Source organism: Dromaius novaehollandiae, chromosome 10, assembly GCF_036370855.1.
Source record: "Dromaius novaehollandiae isolate bDroNov1 chromosome 10, bDroNov1.hap1, whole genome shotgun sequence".
NCBI lineage: Eukaryota > Metazoa > Chordata > Aves > Casuariiformes > Dromaiidae > Dromaius > Dromaius novaehollandiae.
In genome coordinates, this window is record NC_088107.1 from 18,369,288 (window position 1) to 18,391,487 (window position 22,200).

General features: G+C 34.5%; 1 protein-coding gene and 1 long non-coding RNA gene across 5 annotated transcripts in view; one reads left to right on the top strand and one right to left on the bottom strand.

Moving 5' to 3' along the window:
* ENTREP2 (endosomal transmembrane epsin interactor 2) overlaps positions 1 to 22,200 on the top strand; it is a 196,945-nt gene that overhangs the window by 79,096 nt on the left and 95,649 nt on the right. For all 4 annotated transcript variants that reach the window (XM_064517487.1, XM_064517488.1, XM_064517489.1 and 1 more), the window contains exon 2: positions 1,237 to 1,293. In XM_064517487.1, coding sequence (XP_064373557.1) covers positions 1,237 to 1,293 — 57 coding nt within the window. The remainder of the gene's footprint in view (positions 1 to 1,236; positions 1,294 to 22,200) is intronic.
* The window catches only part of LOC112991092 (uncharacterized), a 46,927-nt gene that overhangs the window by 18,931 nt on the left and 5,796 nt on the right, over positions 1 to 22,200 (bottom strand). The gene's annotated exons all lie outside the window — the stretch shown is intronic.

A 22,200-nucleotide genomic window follows, 5' to 3' on the forward strand; every position in this document is an offset into this window, starting at 1 on the left:
CACAAAAGATGGCTGCTAAGGCGTGACACAGAATGGGAGCGATGACTTTCTAACACTTGTATTTCAACCAAACTTGAATAGAATTTTACGGGAAAGGGCATTCATTAGCTTCCGGGCTTCCTTCCCATCAATTTCAAAGGTCTGTAGAAAGCAACAGAAGAGCAATGTTAGACCTTATTCTAAGCAGTTGTAGGAACATTTCATAACAAATGTATGAGGTTAGCTAAGTATAAAAGTCACTTTTAGTTGAAAAGTTCTTCACACAAACTGATGTGAAAAAAATGACACTGCAGAATCATGTAATAAATATATATATATATTTATATATAATATATAAATATATTTGTCATGCATTTTTCTCAGTTTTACAGACATGTGTATATATATGTATTTTCCCCCAAAATAAGGTCAAATACTGTAGTTCTTATATGGAAAAAAAACTTTTGCTGATTTAGTTTTGCCAGGATAAAGTTTGTAAATATTTGCATCATAAATATATTTCAGTTTGATTTTAAATTACAAATACCCTCCTGAACCAGCTTGTGTGCTACAGGAGGGGTGGGGGCTTCTTTACTGATATTAGAAATAATGGTCAGATATGCAGTCCTTCAGTTTGTTATGCTGCTGCCTAAGAACTGTCAGTCACTTGAATGATTCAGACAACGTTTTCTAGGGCATAGTTCTTCCATTGAAACAGAAATCTTTGTGAGAAATTGCATAACATTTTTGCAGCAGTGTCAGGTAAACAATGTTAATTCAGGTGCTGTTTGTGAGTAGATTGCTACACTATTCCTGAGGAATGATTATGTGCTAATGAAATTAGTGAGTGTCCCATCTTGATTCCCCTATTTGTGTGTTTCTCAGAGCTAATTTTCGCTGTTGCTAAGAGACTACAAGAAAATCTACTCTGAAAGGTTTTTCTCCATTAGCACTGATGATATTTGGGAGAATGTGTTTGAAGACCTATTCTGAACTGGTCAGAACTAGTTAGGTGTGGCAACGGGACTGAAATTTGCTTTTAAAACACATCAACAGTACTTCTGTGTTTAATTCATATTGAGAATTAAATGAAAACAGCGTATCTTTTAGCTGTTTGTTTCCAGCACTCTGGAAGCTCACAGCATGACTGTGTATTGTCCTTCATCTTAATGTTTTTGTCTTACTATTATTTTTAAAGGATGCTGATATAAAACCTTCGTCTCTTTGGTGACTCTCTTTATTGTCTCTTTATTACAGGTGCTGCTGTCAGGATTGATTGGTGTTGTTTCATGGAAGAGGCCCCTTTCACTTGTGGTGAGTGGCAATGTTGCTTTAATTCCGTTAAACAGACTTTAAATCAATGACCTGTAGTGACCAAAGGATTCTCTGCAAGTAACTCCTAGTTGTTTTATCTTTATATAGACCTGTGTCAACTGAGTTTCCAGTTTTAGGCCTAGGTGTCTTGCCACTTTACAGTGTTACAAACTGACTTTTTACTAAGACTTTCAAAGGCTTGCTATAGATTATAGCTTTCCATTGTGGTATTGGTTGATGATCACTTCCTAACTGTAGTAAACTGGACTGCGTTATATACTTCTGCAGTGTGTGTATGTGCTAGTGTAATATTATAATATTATATGCGCTACCAAAATATTATAAACAAAGAAAAGGCTATAAAATATTCCCATTTTTGGAAATGCATTTCCACTTAATTGGTAGATGACATTTGTTACTGAAGATGTATACGTCATCTTGTTGTACAGGTAAAGAAATAATTGATTTCATATATTATTTTCTGCATTCAGCTTGAATAGGGTGCATCTAACCTGCCTTGAATGACGTTAATTTTGTGTGTACGATTTAGGAAATAATTCAGAGAGACCTGAGTGCTGTTATGTTAGAGAAGCATTTAGTAGTCCTTCCTTAATCTAAAAGGGACAGTAGCCTGAGCAGAATAATTTATCATGCTTCAATTTGTCAAGTAGATTTTTCTTCAAGTACAGGTATTCTCTCAGAGGAAAGAATGGTACATGGAGCTTGTCCCTTAATGGGATGTGGAAATTAATTTAGGAAAATGATTTTTTTTGCTAAGAGCAAGTAAAGCAATATCTTGAGCATACTTGATTTTAGAATACAAAACAGTGCTAAAAATACAAAATGCACTAGTGATAATTAGACTTATCATGTATATTGTGGCATTTTACATATTTTTAATATAGACATGTTACAGGAATTGGAACACTTGGAACAAATAAGCTATGGTAAAGTTTTGGTTTATTTGCAATAGGAATAGCACATGCTTTGGTGACAAATTAATACTGCAATTAATAAACCTGTAATTGATTGCCACTTCAGGTATTTCACATGCTTATAAGGCTTCATAATCAAGCACTGATTGAAATGAACTGAATAATTTGATGCAGATAAGTGTTAATTCATTTAAATTAACTAATTTAACTCATTAAAAGACTGTTACCTTTATTTAATAAATATAAACATGGATTTACTGCTCTCTCATTATATAGTTAAGCATACAAAATATTCTTTAAACTGAAATATATCAAAACCATATTTCCCATTGTACATGCAGAGTTGGCGTGCCATAACCGTGATTAATACATGAAGTTGAATTCACAAAAGTACTTGGGTGTGCACTTGGGTGACAGAAACTATGCAGATGCAGGACTGAATTTGCAGGCTTCTGATTTTGTTTTAAACTTGACATCTACAGTTTTTTTTCTGTAAAAGATTTTTTATCCCAAATCTCAGTTTAATACTACGGGTTAACAATTGGTTTTGTATATTTTGGGTCAACATGTGATTTTTCTGCTTAGATTTCACTTTAACAACCATTTCTATATATAAGCCACACTTCAGTGAGAATATTACCCTGATTAGCTGAGTAGATGTAGAATGTAATTGAAATCTTCATTTTATCACTTAATGTACATAATTCAGGAATACCTTTTAAACTTGTAGTATGCATTTATAAATAGAAAAGCTGTCAGTTTGATTTGGATGTAATTTTGGGTTACTAAAATGGTTTTTCATTCAACACACACAAAAGTTAAATGGCTTCCCCCCCACCCCCCGCCTTTTCTTACCATCTATTTGAACACTGATTCCATTATATCACTTATCCTCCTCTTTGATTACAGTACAGTCTAGGACTGCAAATAAAGGAGAATAAGGACCTCCTAATATTTTTATCAGTGTTTTTGTTTAGTTGTCAACTGGTAGTTCCACTTAGACACACATGCAGTCTTCAGAGTTAAGAATAAACTTAGAACCATTATCTCTGTGTATGTCTCTTGCTTTTCATTAGATCTGTTGAGAGGAATATTTCCTGAAATGGATTGCTGCTGGACATTATCTTTTTCTTTTCTACTTTATTCTTCCTTTTCGAATTCCTGTGCTATAGCAGCATGATTCATGTTCACATCAAAATATCATTTATTGTTAAGGTTTATCTATAGAACTGTTTACTTTAACCATACTTTTGAATATAGGTCAGAGTATAATGACAGAGGATATGATCAGCTGTGAAAGGTTAATTAATATAAGTGTTTATATTCATAATTTATTCAGAAATGTGTTAAAAATTTACTTTAAGGTCTCATTAAAGTCAAGACGATAACCATTATCTAAGCAAACACATACTAGATGCAAGGTTCAAACCTTTTTTTTGGATATTGTTCACCTTCTTTTGGAGTGAAGGTAATGGGTAGAAGAGGGGCACTTCGTAACTACTCTCTTGGACACCGCGAGGCCATATAAAGAGACCCCTCATTACTTCAAGAAGAACTAAATTTATAAAATGCTAAGGATATAGAGAAATTTAGTACAATTGTATTTTATTAGTAAAATAGTTTGAAAAAACTAGTTATTAAATTAGTCTGTTTTATTTGAAGTCAATGAAGTTATGATATGCCAATAGTTAAAATGGCTTTAAGTAGGAAATAAAAATAAAACTTCTTAAAATGCCATGTTAAAGGCCTGTGATGTCAGGGCACTGCCAAAAGAAGAAGCGAATGAAAGTATTAATAGGAACAATAGTATATTTCTGTTTTATCAAAGGCAATTCCAGCCCCTCAAATCTGTTCCTTTTTCATGTTACAGTATTCATATAGGTACTCCCATATTACGAGCAAAAGCAGAAACAATTTGATTTTGGTCTTTGTTGTTAATAAAACAGTGCTAGAACAGATAGCAATTACTTCTGTCTGTAGCTTGTTATAAGAATTGAAATTTTAAAGTGGTTCAGAATAGGAACCCCAATCTTTATTCTCGAGTGTAGTACTCTTGATAACAGTGTTCCATTAGTAATGCAAATAATGATCTGTTTGCAACAACCTTAGACAAAGCCTTTAGGGATGATTTACTAGTGCTGTTATGTATCCTAGTATTTGTAAACACTTAGTACAAAAATTTTGAGACTTCAAGGTTGCATTACATAAGCTGTCTAGATGATGACAGTATTTTTCTTCTATCTATACTTAGCCTTGGAGAGTCATAATACTCATTATATGTAAAAGAATGCAGATATTGACTGCCCATTCTTTGACATTGTTACCATCGCATTTCTCCTCTAGAAAGCAAAAACATATGATTAAGTAATTTGAATGTAAGAACTAATTAATCATAAAGATTTTAATAAATGTGTATGTTTAAAGAAAGACAACTATCATAATGTGGGTGATGGTGTGAAATCATAAATAGTTGAAAATAATGTGTTTTGTCATCTAGTAGATAAGCTCAAGACTGCAGCATGGTTTAGATTAGTAGTTATTCATAAAATATATTATTTTAAATTTAATAATTATGAATATATTTTTAGAATTAAACACTGAGCTTAGAAAAGTTCTTCATTTGTCACTATTGTTCTGGACAAACAGAATTGGGTCTGCATCTATCCTTACATTTAACTTAGCCGACTTGCATAAAGTTATGCTGCAGATAATTTTTTTTTTAACCAATTATCTGGATGGAAGAAAATTAGAAGCTGCTGTTTTTGTCTGCAAAACAATTTTCAGCTGCATTGTATGTTCTGCTGGGAGAGTCATGTAGTCACTTAATGAAAAGTAATTCATACTTTGTGTATGTGTGCTAATAGAATTGCAATTAAACTGTTAGCACAAAGCAATATTAGATTCAAATCAATGTTATTTAAAATGTGAGATAATTGTGTTAATAAGGATGTATTAGCAGGTAAATATTACTTTTGAAAAAGTGTGCATGCATATGTAACATTTGTAACGTGGTTAATATAGGCCCAAGAAACAAGAATATAATTGGAAATATACAGAGCTGAATTAATAAGAATAAGCTTAATTTGAACTTTATCTTTCAGTATTATGAACTAAAACAGTAGTGCTAGAGCTTTGGGGTTTTTTTTTTTTCTTTTGCTTTTTGTAAGTAAGATTTCTTTGTTACTAAAGAAGGGACAGGTTGAATCTGTTATTGTTTTACTTGTTTGGTGTTTTTGTCTTTGTTTTGTGTTTTTTTTTGCTAACTTACCACAGATGAACTTTCTACAGTTCAGAAAGTTGCAAGATGATAAGATAAATGGCAAACAAATGTGCCCAAAATGAGGCCAAAATGAAGCAAATCAGTGAAGCTAATGAATACCCATGAGATAGGTAGATTTTTGGCTAAAATACAAAAAAAGACAAATTTGACTGACTGCTGATGTGCAGGCAGTGCTGGCCCATTAGAACATATCAAAAGGCTGATAGCTCATAACAGAGTATTCATCAAATAAAAATACTTGGAATTTGTCAGACTCTTCCATTTAATTTTTGAAAAGCAAACAGTAAAAGTTTAACATGTATGAAAATGCATGCTTGGGATGGGATTGGTCATTTTGTTGCCCCAGGTATTTCTGTGGTCATCTCTTGCTGGATGGGAGCAGAAAAAGCAGAAGCAAAGTATTTTTCTCCAGGTGTTACCAAGAAGGGGTACAGCCTGACATGCTCTTTTCTCTGCTAGTCCGTCAGTAGTGTGGTGCATAGCAGATTTCACAGGTTTGCAGTGTTGTTTCCTACACTGTGCAGATTAGTAACAGTGAACATCTCTGGGTAAAGACTGGACTAAATTTTCGATCAGTGTAACTACAAAGTGGTTGGTATACTTGGTTTTATTCCAATATGCCTTATTACATCTTCTGGGCTTTGTTAAAAGGACTTTCTCTCCTGTAACCTGGGAACACCATTTCTTTGGCTAAATATATCTAAATAGAGTTGTAATGCTACTACCTATTAAAAATACTTCAAAAGAAAAAGTTCTCCAAACAATGACAGAATCATGAAAGTGTGTGTTTGGTATCTAATCTTATTGCACATTCATTTGTTTTATGCTTTCCTGCCCACATATTTATCACAAACCATTAAAACTGAAATAGTTCCTCTGTAGTGAGTGCTAGTGTAACTGTGAAATCTAACTAAACCTAGGAATTTTGAAAAGCAGTTGCTGTTACAGTTATAGTAGAAACTGTAAGTCCTGTTTACAGCGCCAGAGAACACAATATTCATGTATCAGAAATATTATTCAGGCCTTTCAATATTTGGCATCTTTGATCCCTTAATACCTGGAAGTTTTAAAATCAGCTAGTCCTTCAGATATTGATTCTTTCAGTGAAATCTAAATAGGCAGTTGTGTTCAGTAACATTCATGAAAAGAAATATAAAAGGGAAAAAGTAATAAATGTTAGTATTAATAGTCTTTCAGAACAGCTCACCTTTCTAAAATCTGTTCTAGGATCACTTATTTCCAAGATTAAGCTTAGTGCTGGTGAGAGTTAAAACCTGATTGTTTTTCTTCTGTATTTCTGTATTTGCATTTGATTGTATAATAAGCAGTTGAAGGAGCAGGGGACAGAGACAATGTTTTTGCCTCTCTGTGATGAAGCTGTGCATTAACTAGTGCTAATTGGTTATTTTGCAATGGTTGCATAGTGTCGGTTTTCCTTTGTTGAATTGCAAATACCTTTTAGCAGCTGGAACCCACATGTCCACCCTATGATTGTTTGTTCTAATTAAGCAATTAATACTGTATTATTTTACAACCTCATAGCACAAAGTCCCATCAACATTCTGATGCGTCGTATTTCTTTTGATCTGCTTATACAATACATATGCAAATATATGCTCAGTAATTATCTTTTTACATTATTTATAGTATTATCATCAGCTGTATAATCGATTCCAATATACATGACTCATTTGTTGCCATGTGTTGCGAAATATGGCATTGAAAAGGGCAATACCAGATAGAAAGATAGCTTCATCATTTGAAGCCATAAATAAGGTTTTACAAAATTAAACCTTAAACCAATCTGCAAGCTGTACTGTTTTATGTGACGTTTGAAAGCTGTGCAAAAATCCTCTGATGTTATTTTGAGGTGCCAGTTTTCTGCTAATTCTGTTTTGTTCACCTGTGTATTCATATCTCTTTTTCATAGAATTTGAGTCTTTTCTTGGCAAACTTGTTATTTTCTGCAGGCAAAAAGAGAAAGTTGAAATAATAAGCACAGATGGTAGTTATCAACAGCTAGCTTTTGACTGAATCTTACGAGGAATACGTTACGTAGTATTATCATAGAAATTAAGAAGTGGTTGTGTGGTCTGCCGCTTTGGAACCAAAGTCAAAACCGAGAATAGTTGTGTGTTTACAAGACATTGCCATAACTGGAGTTTTGTATTTTATATCCAATAAAGATATACAAGTGTATACACACTGTGGAAATTTTACTGTGATACTAATGTACATAAGGATGTGGAAGCTCCCAAGATAGAGTAGTGTCTTTGCATAGCTTAATCCTCTGAAGGATTCACTAAATTCTGTTGATTTGTCTGAGCTTTATTTGGTCACCATCTAGCCCTCAGTTGCTTGTGTTTCCAAAATGCTTTACATAAACAAGGAACAGTATCTCTGTTATCAAACCAGTACATTTTACATTTTCCAAAGGAGTCATCTGGGAAATGGAGACCTTATTTTAAATTACTTCTGGATTAATTTCAAACAATATTTTCCATGTATAATATTCAGATGTTTCTGCATTAGGCTTTCTGCATTTTTAATTATGACATCTTAGAGAGTTTGTTGTGCTTTGAGGAAAAGTCCCTTATTTAGACATTAAATCCTGGGTGTGTCAGTAACCACCGCTGAGGAGGACTGTGTTAAAACTGCAATTTGCTTCCACATGGTCTGAATAGAGATTATTTTGTCTTTGAATTTGGTATTAACATCTGTGCTATTTCTGAAAGAGTAGGCTTTTAGTTTTGAATCAGTGGAACTAAACCAAGGAGATAACATTATTGTGACAACGGGATCAGAATCCAGTATGACAGTAAAATACTGATTGTCCAATGATTTAAGAATTAAAGCAGCATGTTGGCTCCTTGTAATTTGTAATTTTGTTCCAGTCCAACTGTAATTCCCCCACCCCCTTTTTACAGTGTACAAATATTTCTTTCCTAATTGCAAATCAGAGATGTCAGCATTATGGTTAGATTTTTACCAGTTTTCAGATTTGCAAAGTGTCCTTTGTCAATCTTGCATTGAATTACATCTTAATAAAGTCTTTAAGGAAGGGAAAAAAAAGCTTAGTGTAATTACTGACTTTTCACTTCAACAGAATGAGTAATTCCAAAGCTATATACTGAGAATTAATCATATAGAGGTATTCCTGTAGTATGTTTTTCATCGAAAAACTCTTCTACGTGATAATAGGTATTTTCAGATGTCTTAGGCACACATGTTTGTTTATATACTATATATTTATATATATGTATTTTTTTACACATGGTCAATAGTTGTTGCTAATTTTATTTAGATTTACTGACGTTCATAACCAATTTAACTCTGTCATTGCTAGGAATCCTTAGAGGTTTTTGTTTTTCCGTACTCGTTCGGGAAGACAGTTAAAAAATATGCCAGGAATCAGTGCTTTTTATTAACATAAAAGCTCAAAAAACGAGGCCAGAGAAGCAAATAGAAAAAAACTTTTAAAAGCTGATTAAAGAAAATACATTATTTTAGAGGGAATTGGAGACAGAAATAGGGAGAGGGTTATGTTTCTTGACTAACGAGCATCACTCAGCTGATGTCTGCAGGCCAGTTCTGTCCTGCTACCTTTTATTAAAGGAGATGGGGAATGGTGAAATCAGTCCAAATGGACTACTGTTTCTTCCTGTCTGTCCTCCCCTGGCTTGATATAAGGGGAGAATGTACTAGCATGCACATTGACATATTTGACTAACTTATTAAGCTGTAGCTGTTGCCCTGTCTGCAAGGTTTATGGAAGGGTCTCAAAAGAGGGAGAGATCTTGTGTAACTGCTGAGATTGAGCTACCTAATACAAAACTGCAATCCGTGCTGCGGGATTATTTGTCTGTTATAGTCTATGGCAATTGCACATCTCTTTGTGCTAAGGAGATTGATTCAACCTCTGAATTCAACAGAAAGTTTCTCTACATCAGACACAAGAATGAACTGCTGTGAAATGTCTCCGATTGCCCCCCTAGCAAGAATCAGTGAAATACCAAACTGGCTTTGTTAGAACATATTGCTCTTGGGCCAACTCAGTAGTTTGTTGCAAAACGAGAGCTTTTTTCCTGCAAGTCCAGTGAAATATTTGAACTATTTGAATATTTGACTTAATTTTTCAGTAAAAGCTAGTAGAAAAGATCTGTACCTGTTGTAAATAAGAAATTATTAATGATTTTAAATAAACATATCTACATATACACCTGCTCCACAAAATGTGTGGATGCATAAAACCAGTCCAAACATTTCCTCGTTAATCTCCTATCACTAGGTATCATCACTGAGTATAGCAGAAACAACTAAGCTCCAGGAAGCAGAGGATACATAAAATATATCAAAATAACTTACGAGTAAGTTTCCTTTGCTTGTCTCAGTCATGTGGGATGTTGAGATGTCCCTGGACATAATACTTAACCCGAGGTCCTTAGTGTAGCTTAAGTGCTGAGATGTAACTTTTTAAAAAAACTGTTTGGTAACTGCTTACTGCTTCCTTTTAGATGAAACAGTGACTCCTGTGTTCATTAGCTTCACTGAGACTTGTATCCCTGTAACTTGGTATATTTGGGATTTAAACACAGAATTTATCTATTCCACCCTATTTCTGACCCTTCAAAGTAATGGCATTTTTCTGGATAGAGTGTTCAGCTGCTTCCACCCTCACAATGGCAGAAGTTATGAAAGTTAGATATCAACAGAAAAGTAGAAGCTTAGCTGAAAACAAGTTTTACCTCAGTGATAACTTTTTTTCTCTACTGAAAGATTAAAAGCAAACCCACTCATCCCCATGCCCCAACTCATTAAAGGTTTGTTTGAGGAGCAGAGTCTTTCTGCATTTTTCCTTAAAATCTTGGTAGTGTGTCCATGTTAATCGGTTAGCACCTTTTAGCATTATGAGCAACACACCTTAAAAATGGTCAATATTTTATCTCAATCTGTGGATATTTTTCTTTCTTCCAGTAGACTAGCACTCAGTACTAATCAGTCATTAACATGCTGTTTCCGAATGCAAAAAACTTACAGGTGAGCATCAGTTACCATAAAGGAGAGGACAAAAACATGACTAACAGGCAGTTTGTGTGTTAATCTCATTGGGTCTGAGTTTGAGTTATTTAAATTGCTACCTTTTTATTTGAGCAGTACTTGATATTTCGTCTTAGATTTAGAAGGTTTTTCATTGATTTTTTTACTTTATTTTAATGATTGCAGATTATTTGCACGATAGCTTTCAAATCCCTTCTTTCTCATAAAATAGAAATTATGAATTTTTTTGAACAAATTTGTTAATATTCAAATCTCTCAAAAAGATTTGGCTGAACAGATTTCTTCAGATAACCACTGGTGCTGCCTGTATTTCTCGTTCTTTCTGTTTCTTACTTGATGGATGTAGATTTCACATGTTGGTTCTAGTAAGTGATAGGAACGTTTTAGTTTTTGTCCTCTGATAGTGTAAACTTGCGAGAGACTTACAAGAAAGCTATGGCCTCTACTTTCCTTGAAACAAATTTCTTGTTATATTCATTTGGGTTCCAAAACCACATTTTATGAGACTGTTACATCTCAACAGATTTTATGAGACATTTACAGATAAAAGTTCACCTGCAGAACTATAGAAGGAAAAAGTAGGAGTGGGGTAGTTAAAGTAATACTTTATAGAGAGACTAAGAATATGAGTATGAATATTTTTCCCATTATATTTTGAATCTGATCATACCTACTAGTTTCTTTTTTATTATCCCTGAGCATCACTTGTACAGACCGAGATGCAAGAGTCTGTTTAGAATGAAGTTGGGTGAGAAGTGCAAAATGTGAAGGGGAGGCGGTGAAGAAAAAGGTTACCTAAGAAAGGAAGGAATGTAAAGTTAGACTGGAGAGAGTTCCTAGTTATAAATTACAGCTAAAGAAACCTGTCGTGTAGTAAAGTTATTGCTTGTTAAATTCATTTGGCATGCTAATGTGAATTGCAGTGTAGTGCTCTGTAGAAGCTAAACTGTATTTAAGTACCAAGACTCTAAGACAAGTCATACATTTTTCAGAGTTCACCGTTGATATTTCCTTAATCACTTAATCATCCATTATTTCCTTTTCTAAAGAAGTTACAAAAATTATTTAACATGGTTACAGGGCTGGTTTTCACCACTGTTTTCTACTTCTCTTCCTGCAGCATTGGATGTAAATTGGATGTTTCCTATTTATTTTCAGATGCTTATCTTTGCAGGAGCAAGAGGACTGGGGGCTGAAAATAGGTTTCGTTTGGTATACTTTTAGGGAAAAAAATATTCTTACCATAGTGATTAATAAAAACAAAGAAAAAAGAATTATTTGTTCTCACTAGACTTTAAATGAAATAATTGTGGCACATTTTATTATTGCTAATTCCCATGTAATGTTAAAGCTGTTTCTGGAAAAGTCTTGTCTGTATCACTACGGTAGAGCAAAATACAGGTACGTGTCCTCTGTGTGTTTTAGAAGCAGGCCAGTCTATTTCTAATCTTTCTTGTGTTATTTTTACCATATACAAATGGAAGGCCCAAATTCATTTAATGTTCTGTATCAATTTGCTTGAAAATTATATTTCCACATCTTTCTGTTATTTCAAAAATATTTCCATTAGCAAAGTTTTATCCTCATATATCATGATCAGATCTCCCTTTTTTGCCTTAAGGGATTTTGTCCATTTGGCTTGCTTCATTTATTTAGTATACTTAAATCAAATAAAGAATATAGAATTATGCATGCATACTTCTGACTTCATGCCAGTGGAGATGTGTGTTGATGTTGGAATGTAAAAGCAGGAAAAATAAATGCTGATATACAAAAATGTAGAAGCGGGTGGGTTATAACTAAAGTTGCCCAAGATGTATCAGCCAGTGCTTCATGGATTCTTTAATTCACCTAAACTGTTACTCTTTTCCTTCTGTTTTTAAGTGATTTTCCTAACAATCCATCCTAAACTAATAAGCAATGCAGTTGCATGTTTACTCTATGCTGTCTGTATTTATTATCCAAAAGATATCTCTTAATGGGAAGTTGTATCAATCCTTCTTTGAGATATTTGCACTGCTGCTGGCCAAATATCTGAATTCTTTTGGGGGTATCTTTCTAATAGCTGCTTCATATGAAATCTTTTTTCTTACCTTTTAAACTGTTAGGTTAGGTAAATAAGGGAAAAACTATTTGCTAATATTAAAGCACAGTTTGCTTTTTAGGCTCTTAAAGTTGTCAGGATTTTTTTGTTTTAAACTTGGAGAGTGTTAAATCCTGCTGAGGGGGTATCAAACGAGAGAGAAAATTCTGCAAATATCTGTGGAGATGCTGGTGTCTCTGTAATGTGATGTTCAATTGCTGAAGCCAAACTTTTATTTAAAATAAAAGTTTAAAATTGTTTTAATACCCATCTATTTCTACTTCTATTTTATTTATTTATTTATTTATTTATTTATTACATTTTGTATATGCTGGTCAGAATTAATTATTGTATTAGGTGCCTGGTTTCATATATAATTGGCACTTGGCATGTGACTTTTGTATTTTGTATTATTTGACTACTGTCAGATTGTGGAAGGGAAATAAATGTTAATACAACTCTTTCCATAGTCACAATGTGGAAAATGATGTCAATCTACACTTACAGCATTTATTCAGATTATCACATCCTAGCTAATCATGTCAGTGCAAGCTTATGGGGTATCTTTTTGTAATGTGAGAAAAGATAAATTGGTGTAAATGAGAATTAAGTTACAATATGAAAAAGGTAAAAATATCAATGCTTGTTTATGGCTGTGATCTCTTAATGTGAAAAAATGCTCATACACTGTAGAAAATGAAAAAGTTGCTGTGGTGTGCACATAAAATTAGAACATGCAAGCCAGTCTATGTACTCTAAGAAAAAAATACTGAACACTAAAACAAATGACAGTGATATAAATTTGAAGAGATAGCGCTTGCAAAGATTTGGAAATTTCAGTGTAAAATATGCAAATATGGTCGTTTTATATGTAGAAAAGTAGAACAATCCTTGTATAAGTCTGGTCATAGAAATTTTAATCCTGAACACTCAATTCTGCTCAGGTGAGCACTTGTTTACAGTCTCAGCACTGCTGCTTGTGGATTCTGATTTCTTTGAAGCATTGCTATTGCCTTTGTAAATTTAGTTTTTGCTTGCAGTTACTTCTGAGTTTCCACAGTTATTTCATAGCCTAAACAAAGGCACAGATTATGCTATCTTGGATTCCACTGTGTTCCTCTGTTGCCAAAATCTGAATTTAATCTGAATCCTGCTTTTTTTGAGATATGGTCCTTCATGTTTCAGATACAGAATGTTTCATTAAAATATTTTTTGTTAACCTGAATAGTAGTACAAGGTATTTTCATCTCAATAACTAGAGCAGTAATCTATATAATTAAGCTATGGAACACTTCCCCCCCCCCCCCCCATCCTATATTTTGTCAGCCATCTGGGAAGGTAAGGTATGAGTTTTAAGTATGAAAGATGGTGGTTCTAATTCTTTGGTCTGCCTAGGTAGATTTCATTCGTCCTCTCCATCAGCTTATTTGATAATGTCATAAATGAATGCTTTTTAGGGCAGCATACAAGACACATGCAATTACAACACCTGGGTTTTACCAGCAGTGGTAAAATGAGATCTGTAGACTTGGAGTTCAGTGCACTTTCTATATGACTTAGATGGTTCCTATTTTTCTTCAAATCTGACAAATACTGAAAGTGAAATGAAACTGGAATCTGTCTGCTCCTGAAATACAGGCGATTCAAGAGTTGTGGTTGTATGAAGATGCCAAATTAGTCTGCCTGGAAGCAGTAATATAAAATAGAAAATGTGGTTAAAGAGGATCTAGCTTACTGTTTTCCAGTTACTGTAAAAGCATTTTTCCATAAAGCAAATACAAAAAAGGGTGAAGACATGTACTGTATGTATATTTGTGCCAAGCAGTGATGCTAAGGAGGCCTATTACATATGAACTTAAACTTCTGAGCCCTCATTGCTTCCTGCTTTTGAGAAAAGCTTGCATGTTACCTCTCTGTAGGTGAGCGCAAGTAAACCTTCACTCAGGTCTCTTGATGAACTGGTCTAAAAATGTATAGCTAAAAATTATGTAACTGTGTGAAGTTATGCACATAACTTGATACTATGTATGTAATTGCACACTGGGAATTGTACACTGATGTGTTTCGTCTGTCACCCAGAATGCCTTACAGAATTTGGAATTTTTAAAAGTTTTTCATTTCAAATTTTAGCCAGTAAAATTTCTCTATTTTGATTTTTTTTCCATAAAAGTAGGAGAGTTCTTCTGTCTCTAGGTCAAAGGGAGAGTTAAATACCTAAGTAATAAAAAATATCTTCAAATTTGTCTTCATATATATGCAATCTTTATACATGACTTCAGAAAGCTGAAATAGATGCCTGTCAGAGGGCTGTCAGTCCTGGTGCTTGAGGAAGGAATAGCATGATCCTGAAGTCTATGCTGGAGAAGAATGTGCTCTGTTATCTGGACTGAGGAAGTGTCCAGAGACTACCTGGTAAAAGGCAGAAGTAAATAATAATAATAATAATAATAATAATAAAAGTACTGAAATAGGAATCATCATGATCAAATCTAATTAAAGTTTTTGAATCAGACCTGATATGTCTGAAGCAGAGATTTGGTTTTAGCAGCTGAAATAAATCAATAATCTATGTAGTGGAGAGGCAACATTAGCATAAATGGGTCAAGACATCTCTCTTCAAGAGAGAAAAACAAGCCAAAAATGCATGGACGCTGACCAGGTGGCCAAGTCCAAAGGCATCTATCACCTTTTATGTCACTGTTGGCTTTGATACTTGTAAAATGTTGAGATGAAATGCAGAGTGTAACTCTGCTTAGCATATCCCTTCATCAATCTCTGCAATATCATTTCAGCACGTGTATTCCTTGAGTCCATTGGTCAGGATGTTCATTAGGAACCCAACTATTAGATAAACAGTCGTTTTAGAGACTGGAACAGTAATTTAAAGATTAACAAAATATCAGATAAAAACAACTACATCTTACAAAGCAGAGTTTTGAGAAGTTACGGTAAACTAGTATGTGATTAAATATTGACTATTGCTTGCTTTTAGGTATCAGTTTCTTTTGTTCTTCTGCTTCTTGATTCCTGTGGGCTCAGACCAGAGGAAATGTAGTCTTTGTGTTCTTATATTTACTTACTGGAAATCCCTTTCACTTTATTTAATTTTTCTTTTGTAGTCTTAGGAACTGCTGACAAGATTCTGTAAGAACGCAGAAAACTGGATGGAAATCTGTAGATACATTTTCCAGTGGAGGTCACATACCTTTTGTCCTAGATGTGTTAGCACTCTTACAAATGTTGACAGAACTAATGAGACAATGATTCTTCTTGCAGTTAGGGCTTACTGAGTGTTATTTGACAAAGTTGCAATTTATGCCTGTTGAGAACTAATGTATAGATAAAAATCATGCTTTGAAAGCAGCTTTTCATGTTTAACCCCCAGCCCAACAATCATCTGGCTTTGATTATTACTTTTAGTACCATAAAGTGAACCTATGGAAACAAATTTTACTGATTGATTACCCTTGAAGTAAGTTGCTGAATTTCTTAGAAAAGCCTTTCCTGTACTGAATGTGCTCAGCAATCATATACTTTTGTAAATTTAATAATTTTTTCAAGTTAAAATTTGAGTTGCTTTTTCCACTTTTACCAATTCTTCAATGAGTCATTTCCCTTAATTAAAGTGATACATTCCTTTTTATCTCTTCAGATTTGTATGAAACAATTGCTAACCATAAATACACATTCTAAACTTGACTGAAATATTGTCGAAGTCACAACATCTTGGCTGTGTCTGCAGGAGCCATAGCAGTGTGCAGCATTAGCAAATCCTGTTTTCAGTCTGTTTTGTCTCATCTTCATCTTCAAAACTACCAATGTAATAAGAAAGGTCATATCAGACACCAGTTAATAATAAAAAGGAATGAGGAATTGTTTTTTTATTCTTGATAACAATCAGCAAATTTACAAAAAGAAACTCAGAAGGCTGCAATTACTTCTACTTTGGAAGCAAATCCAACACTTGTTCCCGAAGTAGCTCTTTTTAACATGACCTTTTATTTGGATATAATGCTGCTCACTTTTTTTAACAGACAAAGTTAAAAATTTGTTTGGAGTTAATATGATAAAGATTTTATTCCAGGAAAGCAGGATGCTTGCAGGAACTATATGGTAACCAGTGGTACATGTAGATGTCAAGGTTTGTCTAGAATAGTGCGTAAAGCTCCTGATTGCTGGAATGTTATTAATTAATACATTTTAAAATTAGTTAAATAATGTAAATAGCATAGTGACTGATATTACCCAACCAAAATAACATTCTTTAGAACAAAGATTTTTCAATATTTAAGGGTCATTTGCAGGCTTTTCCCATGTCTATTTCAGAAAATAAATGGCTCATGGCTATATGAAAATACTGGACACATAAAACAGTAGTCATATCTAAATCTAGTTGAAAATCTGGTCGTCTAATATGCTAAGATGAATCCAATCTCCATGGTTTAAAGATTTCATATGGATAATTTCCCAAAACTTTGTGTTCTTCCATAAATATTGGTGAGCCAAATAGAGTATTAGTTTTAGAGAAAGAACTTGCCTTCCCGTTTTTACAGATGTTTTTGTCTTTACTTTTTCCCTAACTTTTACATCTCCCTCTCCTACTTCTTATTCACATTAGGAACAGTGTTTTCTCTCATAATCAGATTTGTTAGATTTGTGCCTTGAAAGCTGAAAACACCCTCAAATCCCTCACGATGATCTATGAGTTTCATTCAGCGTATCAGCATTCATTTGTGGTTAGTTTTACTTACACTAGAAAGATAGAGGAATTTCTAACTAAAGATTTTTTCAGTGCTTTTTTGAATATATTCTGAGGGGAACAGTAAAAGCCTAGATTAAAGATATTCAGCCATCTTTTTTGCACTATAAGATTATGATCTATTTTATTAAAGCAGTTCTCAGAAGCATTTCAGAGACAGATGATCATGATCACGAAGCTCGTAAAAACACTCTGGAGCTTTCAGAATGAGAGGCATATAAATTCATGTTTAAAATCTTGTTGTGGGTATGCTTAAGTAATAGTTTTATTCTAGAATTATATACATGCCACTGCAGCTTGTCAGTTTGTAGTGATTATTTTGCGTGAAATTTATCTATTTCTTAACTGGTAAACTCTATTTTAAATTGAGGAGATAAGCTAATTTGTTGTTTGATTTTTGTTTGGATCTCATCATCTGTATATTTGGCTCAAGACCTTTTATCTGCTGCAGCACATTTGTACAATTTCCCGGGAATTATTTTGAATTTTGCATATTCATTTATTCTTGTCTGTTTCACCAGCAGCTTCTTTCCAGGTTCATCATTTTCACTAACTTAGTTAGTTAGAGCTACATTAATTGTAGAAGCATCATACTCTGTAATTCTTGTTTTTAGTGTAGGTAAGGCTGTGTCACTTCCTTTATTGGAGCTGCACATATTTCTCATTATAAAGCCCTTGTTTTAGTTGTTTTTACTTTGCTAATCTTATGCAAATTTGCTGAAATTCTCCATGCTGTACATTTTGATAGAATTATTTTTCACGTTGTCTAAAACCAGTCAGCCACTCTCAATAATGATGCTGCATGTTGTTTTACTCAGTTAAAAGAAAAGTCTGCCTCTACTTTGACATGTTTTAATATCACCCTGTGCTTTGGAGGAGGGACTGAAATTTCGAAAGCTGTACATTTTCCTCAGAACTGGTATGGAGTGTGAGCCTAGCTTTGAAATTGAGAGCAGAGAGTTTTCTTTGACCTGTTTTCAAGCAGTATGGAGGAAAATGCTCAAATTCAGAGGAGGTGAAAACTAAATCAAGAGGAAGGGAAAGGTGAGGGACTAAGACACAAAGGAGAAATTAAAATGCACATCTGGGAACACAGGAGAGATTGCAGTCAAATTTGCCGAGACTAACTGAAACTAGACAGAAATGCTGGTGAACCATAAGGGTGTCCATAAGAAATCACAAAATGGAATCTCTGATTTTTCAGTCTGATTTTTAAATATAGTGCAGAGACCACTATAACCAACTAATCCTGACTTAAAGTAGATTTGTGTTTTAGGATTGGATGACATGTACATCTCTTCTCCCTTCACCTCTGATCCTTCATTGAGGGCTAATTCTGTAAAGCACTAACATGTCGACACAGCTCTGGTAACCCAGCTGGATCAACTGTCTCAGCATAGTATTGCATTGTGACTGTAGTTACACCAAAAAGGTGGGAAACTATCTAAAAATGAGTTAACTGTATTCGTTAATAACCACATTCCAGGTTAAAAATTTTTTGAAATGATTTAAATGTGTTTCACATTCTCTCAAAAGCCAGTTCTGTTTGTTAGTTATCCCAAATTCCCAATGAGATGAGTTAAATCTGAATGTTTTGTTTTTGCTCAATTCATACTTTCCTTAAATAATGATTTTCCACCAAATCAGACTCCTGAACATCAGATTTGGGACCTTGTTTAATCAGCTGGTAGCTGCCAACAGTCATCCTTTCATTCCTGCTCCGTACTGGTTGCGTTTGGGGTTGCATGTGCGTTTCCTCCCTTGATTCTAGTAACTGTGCCAATGGTCTGGTAGACTTCCTGAGAGAAATTCAAGTGCTGCCCTTTATCTTGATCCACTCTTAGCACCCTACATGTAATGTGTGGCAGAAGCAGTGGATCTCTTTTGTGTTTTCTTATGTGGAATTCAGGTTCATAAGTGCTCAGATCCCCCAAGGGAGGGCATCTTTGATTTGGTGAATACTGTTCTTGGACTGGAGACTTTATTCTCAAGAACATGCTGAAAAGCAATAGGAGAAGTAGTACAGAACTGTACTGGAGCAGGATTGTTTTAGACTTTTTTAACTACATCCTGGTTGAGCTATTCCAACCAAAATTGATAGCAAATCTTTCAATTTCTATTATTTTTTTCAGTTTCTAACAGTAATTAATCTTTCAATAGGTAGCAGGACAACCAGAATGTGTGCTTTTCCTTTTTGTTAGTGTTTTCTTAATTTTCCTTTGTACATTTTCTTCTGATCACTTCCAAAGGCTTAAAGAAATAACCAAGTGTATGAGAAGCAAATGGGAATTTCTTAGATTTTTATTACATAAATTACCCTGATGAATAGCATAACTAGGTAAAAAAGATAAATATTTCATATAAATATGCTATTTTTAGTGACTGGTTTTGTGTTTTATTTTTCTGTGAAGATTTGGTTGATCAGATTTTACTGGGTCCCTTCTTAAAAAGTAGATTTCAGAAGTGTATATTTAAAAGATAAATTCAATTTTCAATGTGTATATCGAACATGCCCTACTCATGTTTGTTTATATGGTTGTTCAGAAAATAGAAGTTATCTAATCAACCACACTTGCCCCAGTTCAGCTTGAACTTTTGATTTTGGTGGTCAGACTGTGGAAATTAATTGCATAGCTTATTTTATTTACTGTGAATTAGTACAGTGAGATAAATGATGTTTTCTCCAAATCTTTTAAATCTTAATAGTTAAGCTTAACTGTAATCTTAGCTTAAAGTGCTACAAACTCCGGATGCAATTTCTGGCTATAGCATGGCCTTTTCTATTGCTCTGCTGGGATCATAAATTGGGAGTTTCTCTTAGACAGGAATAACTTTGGATGGCAAGGAGGTAGTTTGTCAAATATGACCAACTTTCCTTTCTGAGTCCCTCTTGATAGGTTGATGTGCCTTTAAATTTGCAGCTTTTTCTTTTTTTAAAGAATGGACATTTTTTTTCTTTGAATTTATTAGTTTGGGACACTGATGCTATCTCATTTCCTCTTATTTAAGCTGTTGGTCTTGGATTTCTCCTGCCTTCCTGTCTGTTAGCAAGTATAAATGTTGCCAAGAAGGGGTGTGTGTGTGCGCGCACACATGTGAAGTGTGTGTGAGTGCACACACATGTGAAGTTGGGAATTCAGAGTGAAAACTTCACCTGCCCTGTGAGTTCCTTTCCCAGCATGTTCCCACTGCACAGACTTTTCAGGCCATGAGTCCATGCTTCTTGTTGAATTGAGTATGGGACGTGGCATGTGTATAGTCTTTAAAGTTTGCAATTACAGTGTGTGTAAATGCCAATTACATTTATGTCCCACGTTCCTTTTTGCACATAGATTAACACAAACATTTATATTTTCAAGTTTGTTGTCTCATCCCTTGTTTTTCCTGAGACTTCCCTCTTTCTTCTCCAGTAGGAAACAATGATAGCACAACCTGCCCCAGTGCCATGTTATTTAGATGCTTTCCTTGGCAGTTTTCAGAATTTACCTGGTGAAGGAGGAAGATGGACAGAAATGGAGAAAGGCCCAGTAAAATAGCAAACTGGAAAATAAAGAAACAAAACTTGAGATGAAAATAGAAGCAGTGAATCAAAGATGTCTCTATAAAGGGGGAGAAAAAGCAGGTGTCAGACTTGGAGAGTGAAGCAACTATTTGGAGTGAGTTTTCTATTCTATTCTATTCTATTTCACTACTTAACATTTCTTGCAGCTTTTTCTTGCCTGAGTCTGTCTGTCTGTAGCTCTCTGTTACCTTTTCGATACCGGCTGCCTGCTTTTGGGCCCAGTCGTCACCAGCTGTCACCCTGTCAGAATCAAAACCCCTCCGTGCAGCAGCCGCCTGCTAAGTAGCAGTCCCCAGGGGCAACAGGTTAAAGGATGGCGAGCAGCTGTTCCTGAAGGGCAGACAAAGCCTGCTGAGGCATAATACTTGCCCCTTTGAAACAAGCATGTCTTAATTACCCTTCACAGGCTGTGCTGCTCCCCCTACTCCCGTGGCATCAGGTTGCCATGGCAGCGGTTAATACTAGCACAGTACTACGCAGCATAACAATCTGTCACCGTTCCAGGATCGTTGCTGCTGCTTAAGTGAAAGGTATGGTATGGGTGTTACATTTGCCTCTCTCCAGTCCATCAGTAATTTCCCTGTTCTCACACGCTTTCTAAATATATCTGTTAATGGTTCTTCCCTCTCATTTGCTCTTTCTTTTAGAAATTGAGGCTGCATCCCATCTGGTGCTAGAGTTTTGGCAACCTTTCCACAGTTTAATTTCCTCAGCGCTTTCTTGGCATGCGTCTGCTTTCCTTCAGTATTTCTTCTTCCTCCCTGGGAAATTAATCTCTGCTTCTGACATCTGTCTTACTTCCTTTGTAAACACTGAAGCAAATAAATTAATTTTGTTTAGGGATGGCTCTTTCTTTCTCTCTCTCTCAGTAAAATACTTCTGTCATTCTTTAAAGGCCTTGCAGCCTACTTTATTGATCACCTTTTGTTTCATATGCTAGAAATATCCCAATATTTACCTTTGCTTCTGAAATAACCTTCCTTTCAGTCTTGAGTAATTTTTCCACATTACAGATATTTTAGTCCCTTTCCTGTCCACAGTTGTACCATTTGTAGCTTCTTACCATACAGTCACCGGGAAGCAAAGAACTACATAATCTTAAACACTAAGAGTCCATTATAACTTTATCTTTTAGGCACAGCTATGGGTAAATATATTTCAGAAGATGAATAAAAGAAGTATTTGTTTAATCATATCAGCACAAGAAAATGTTGTATCTTTCAAAGACTA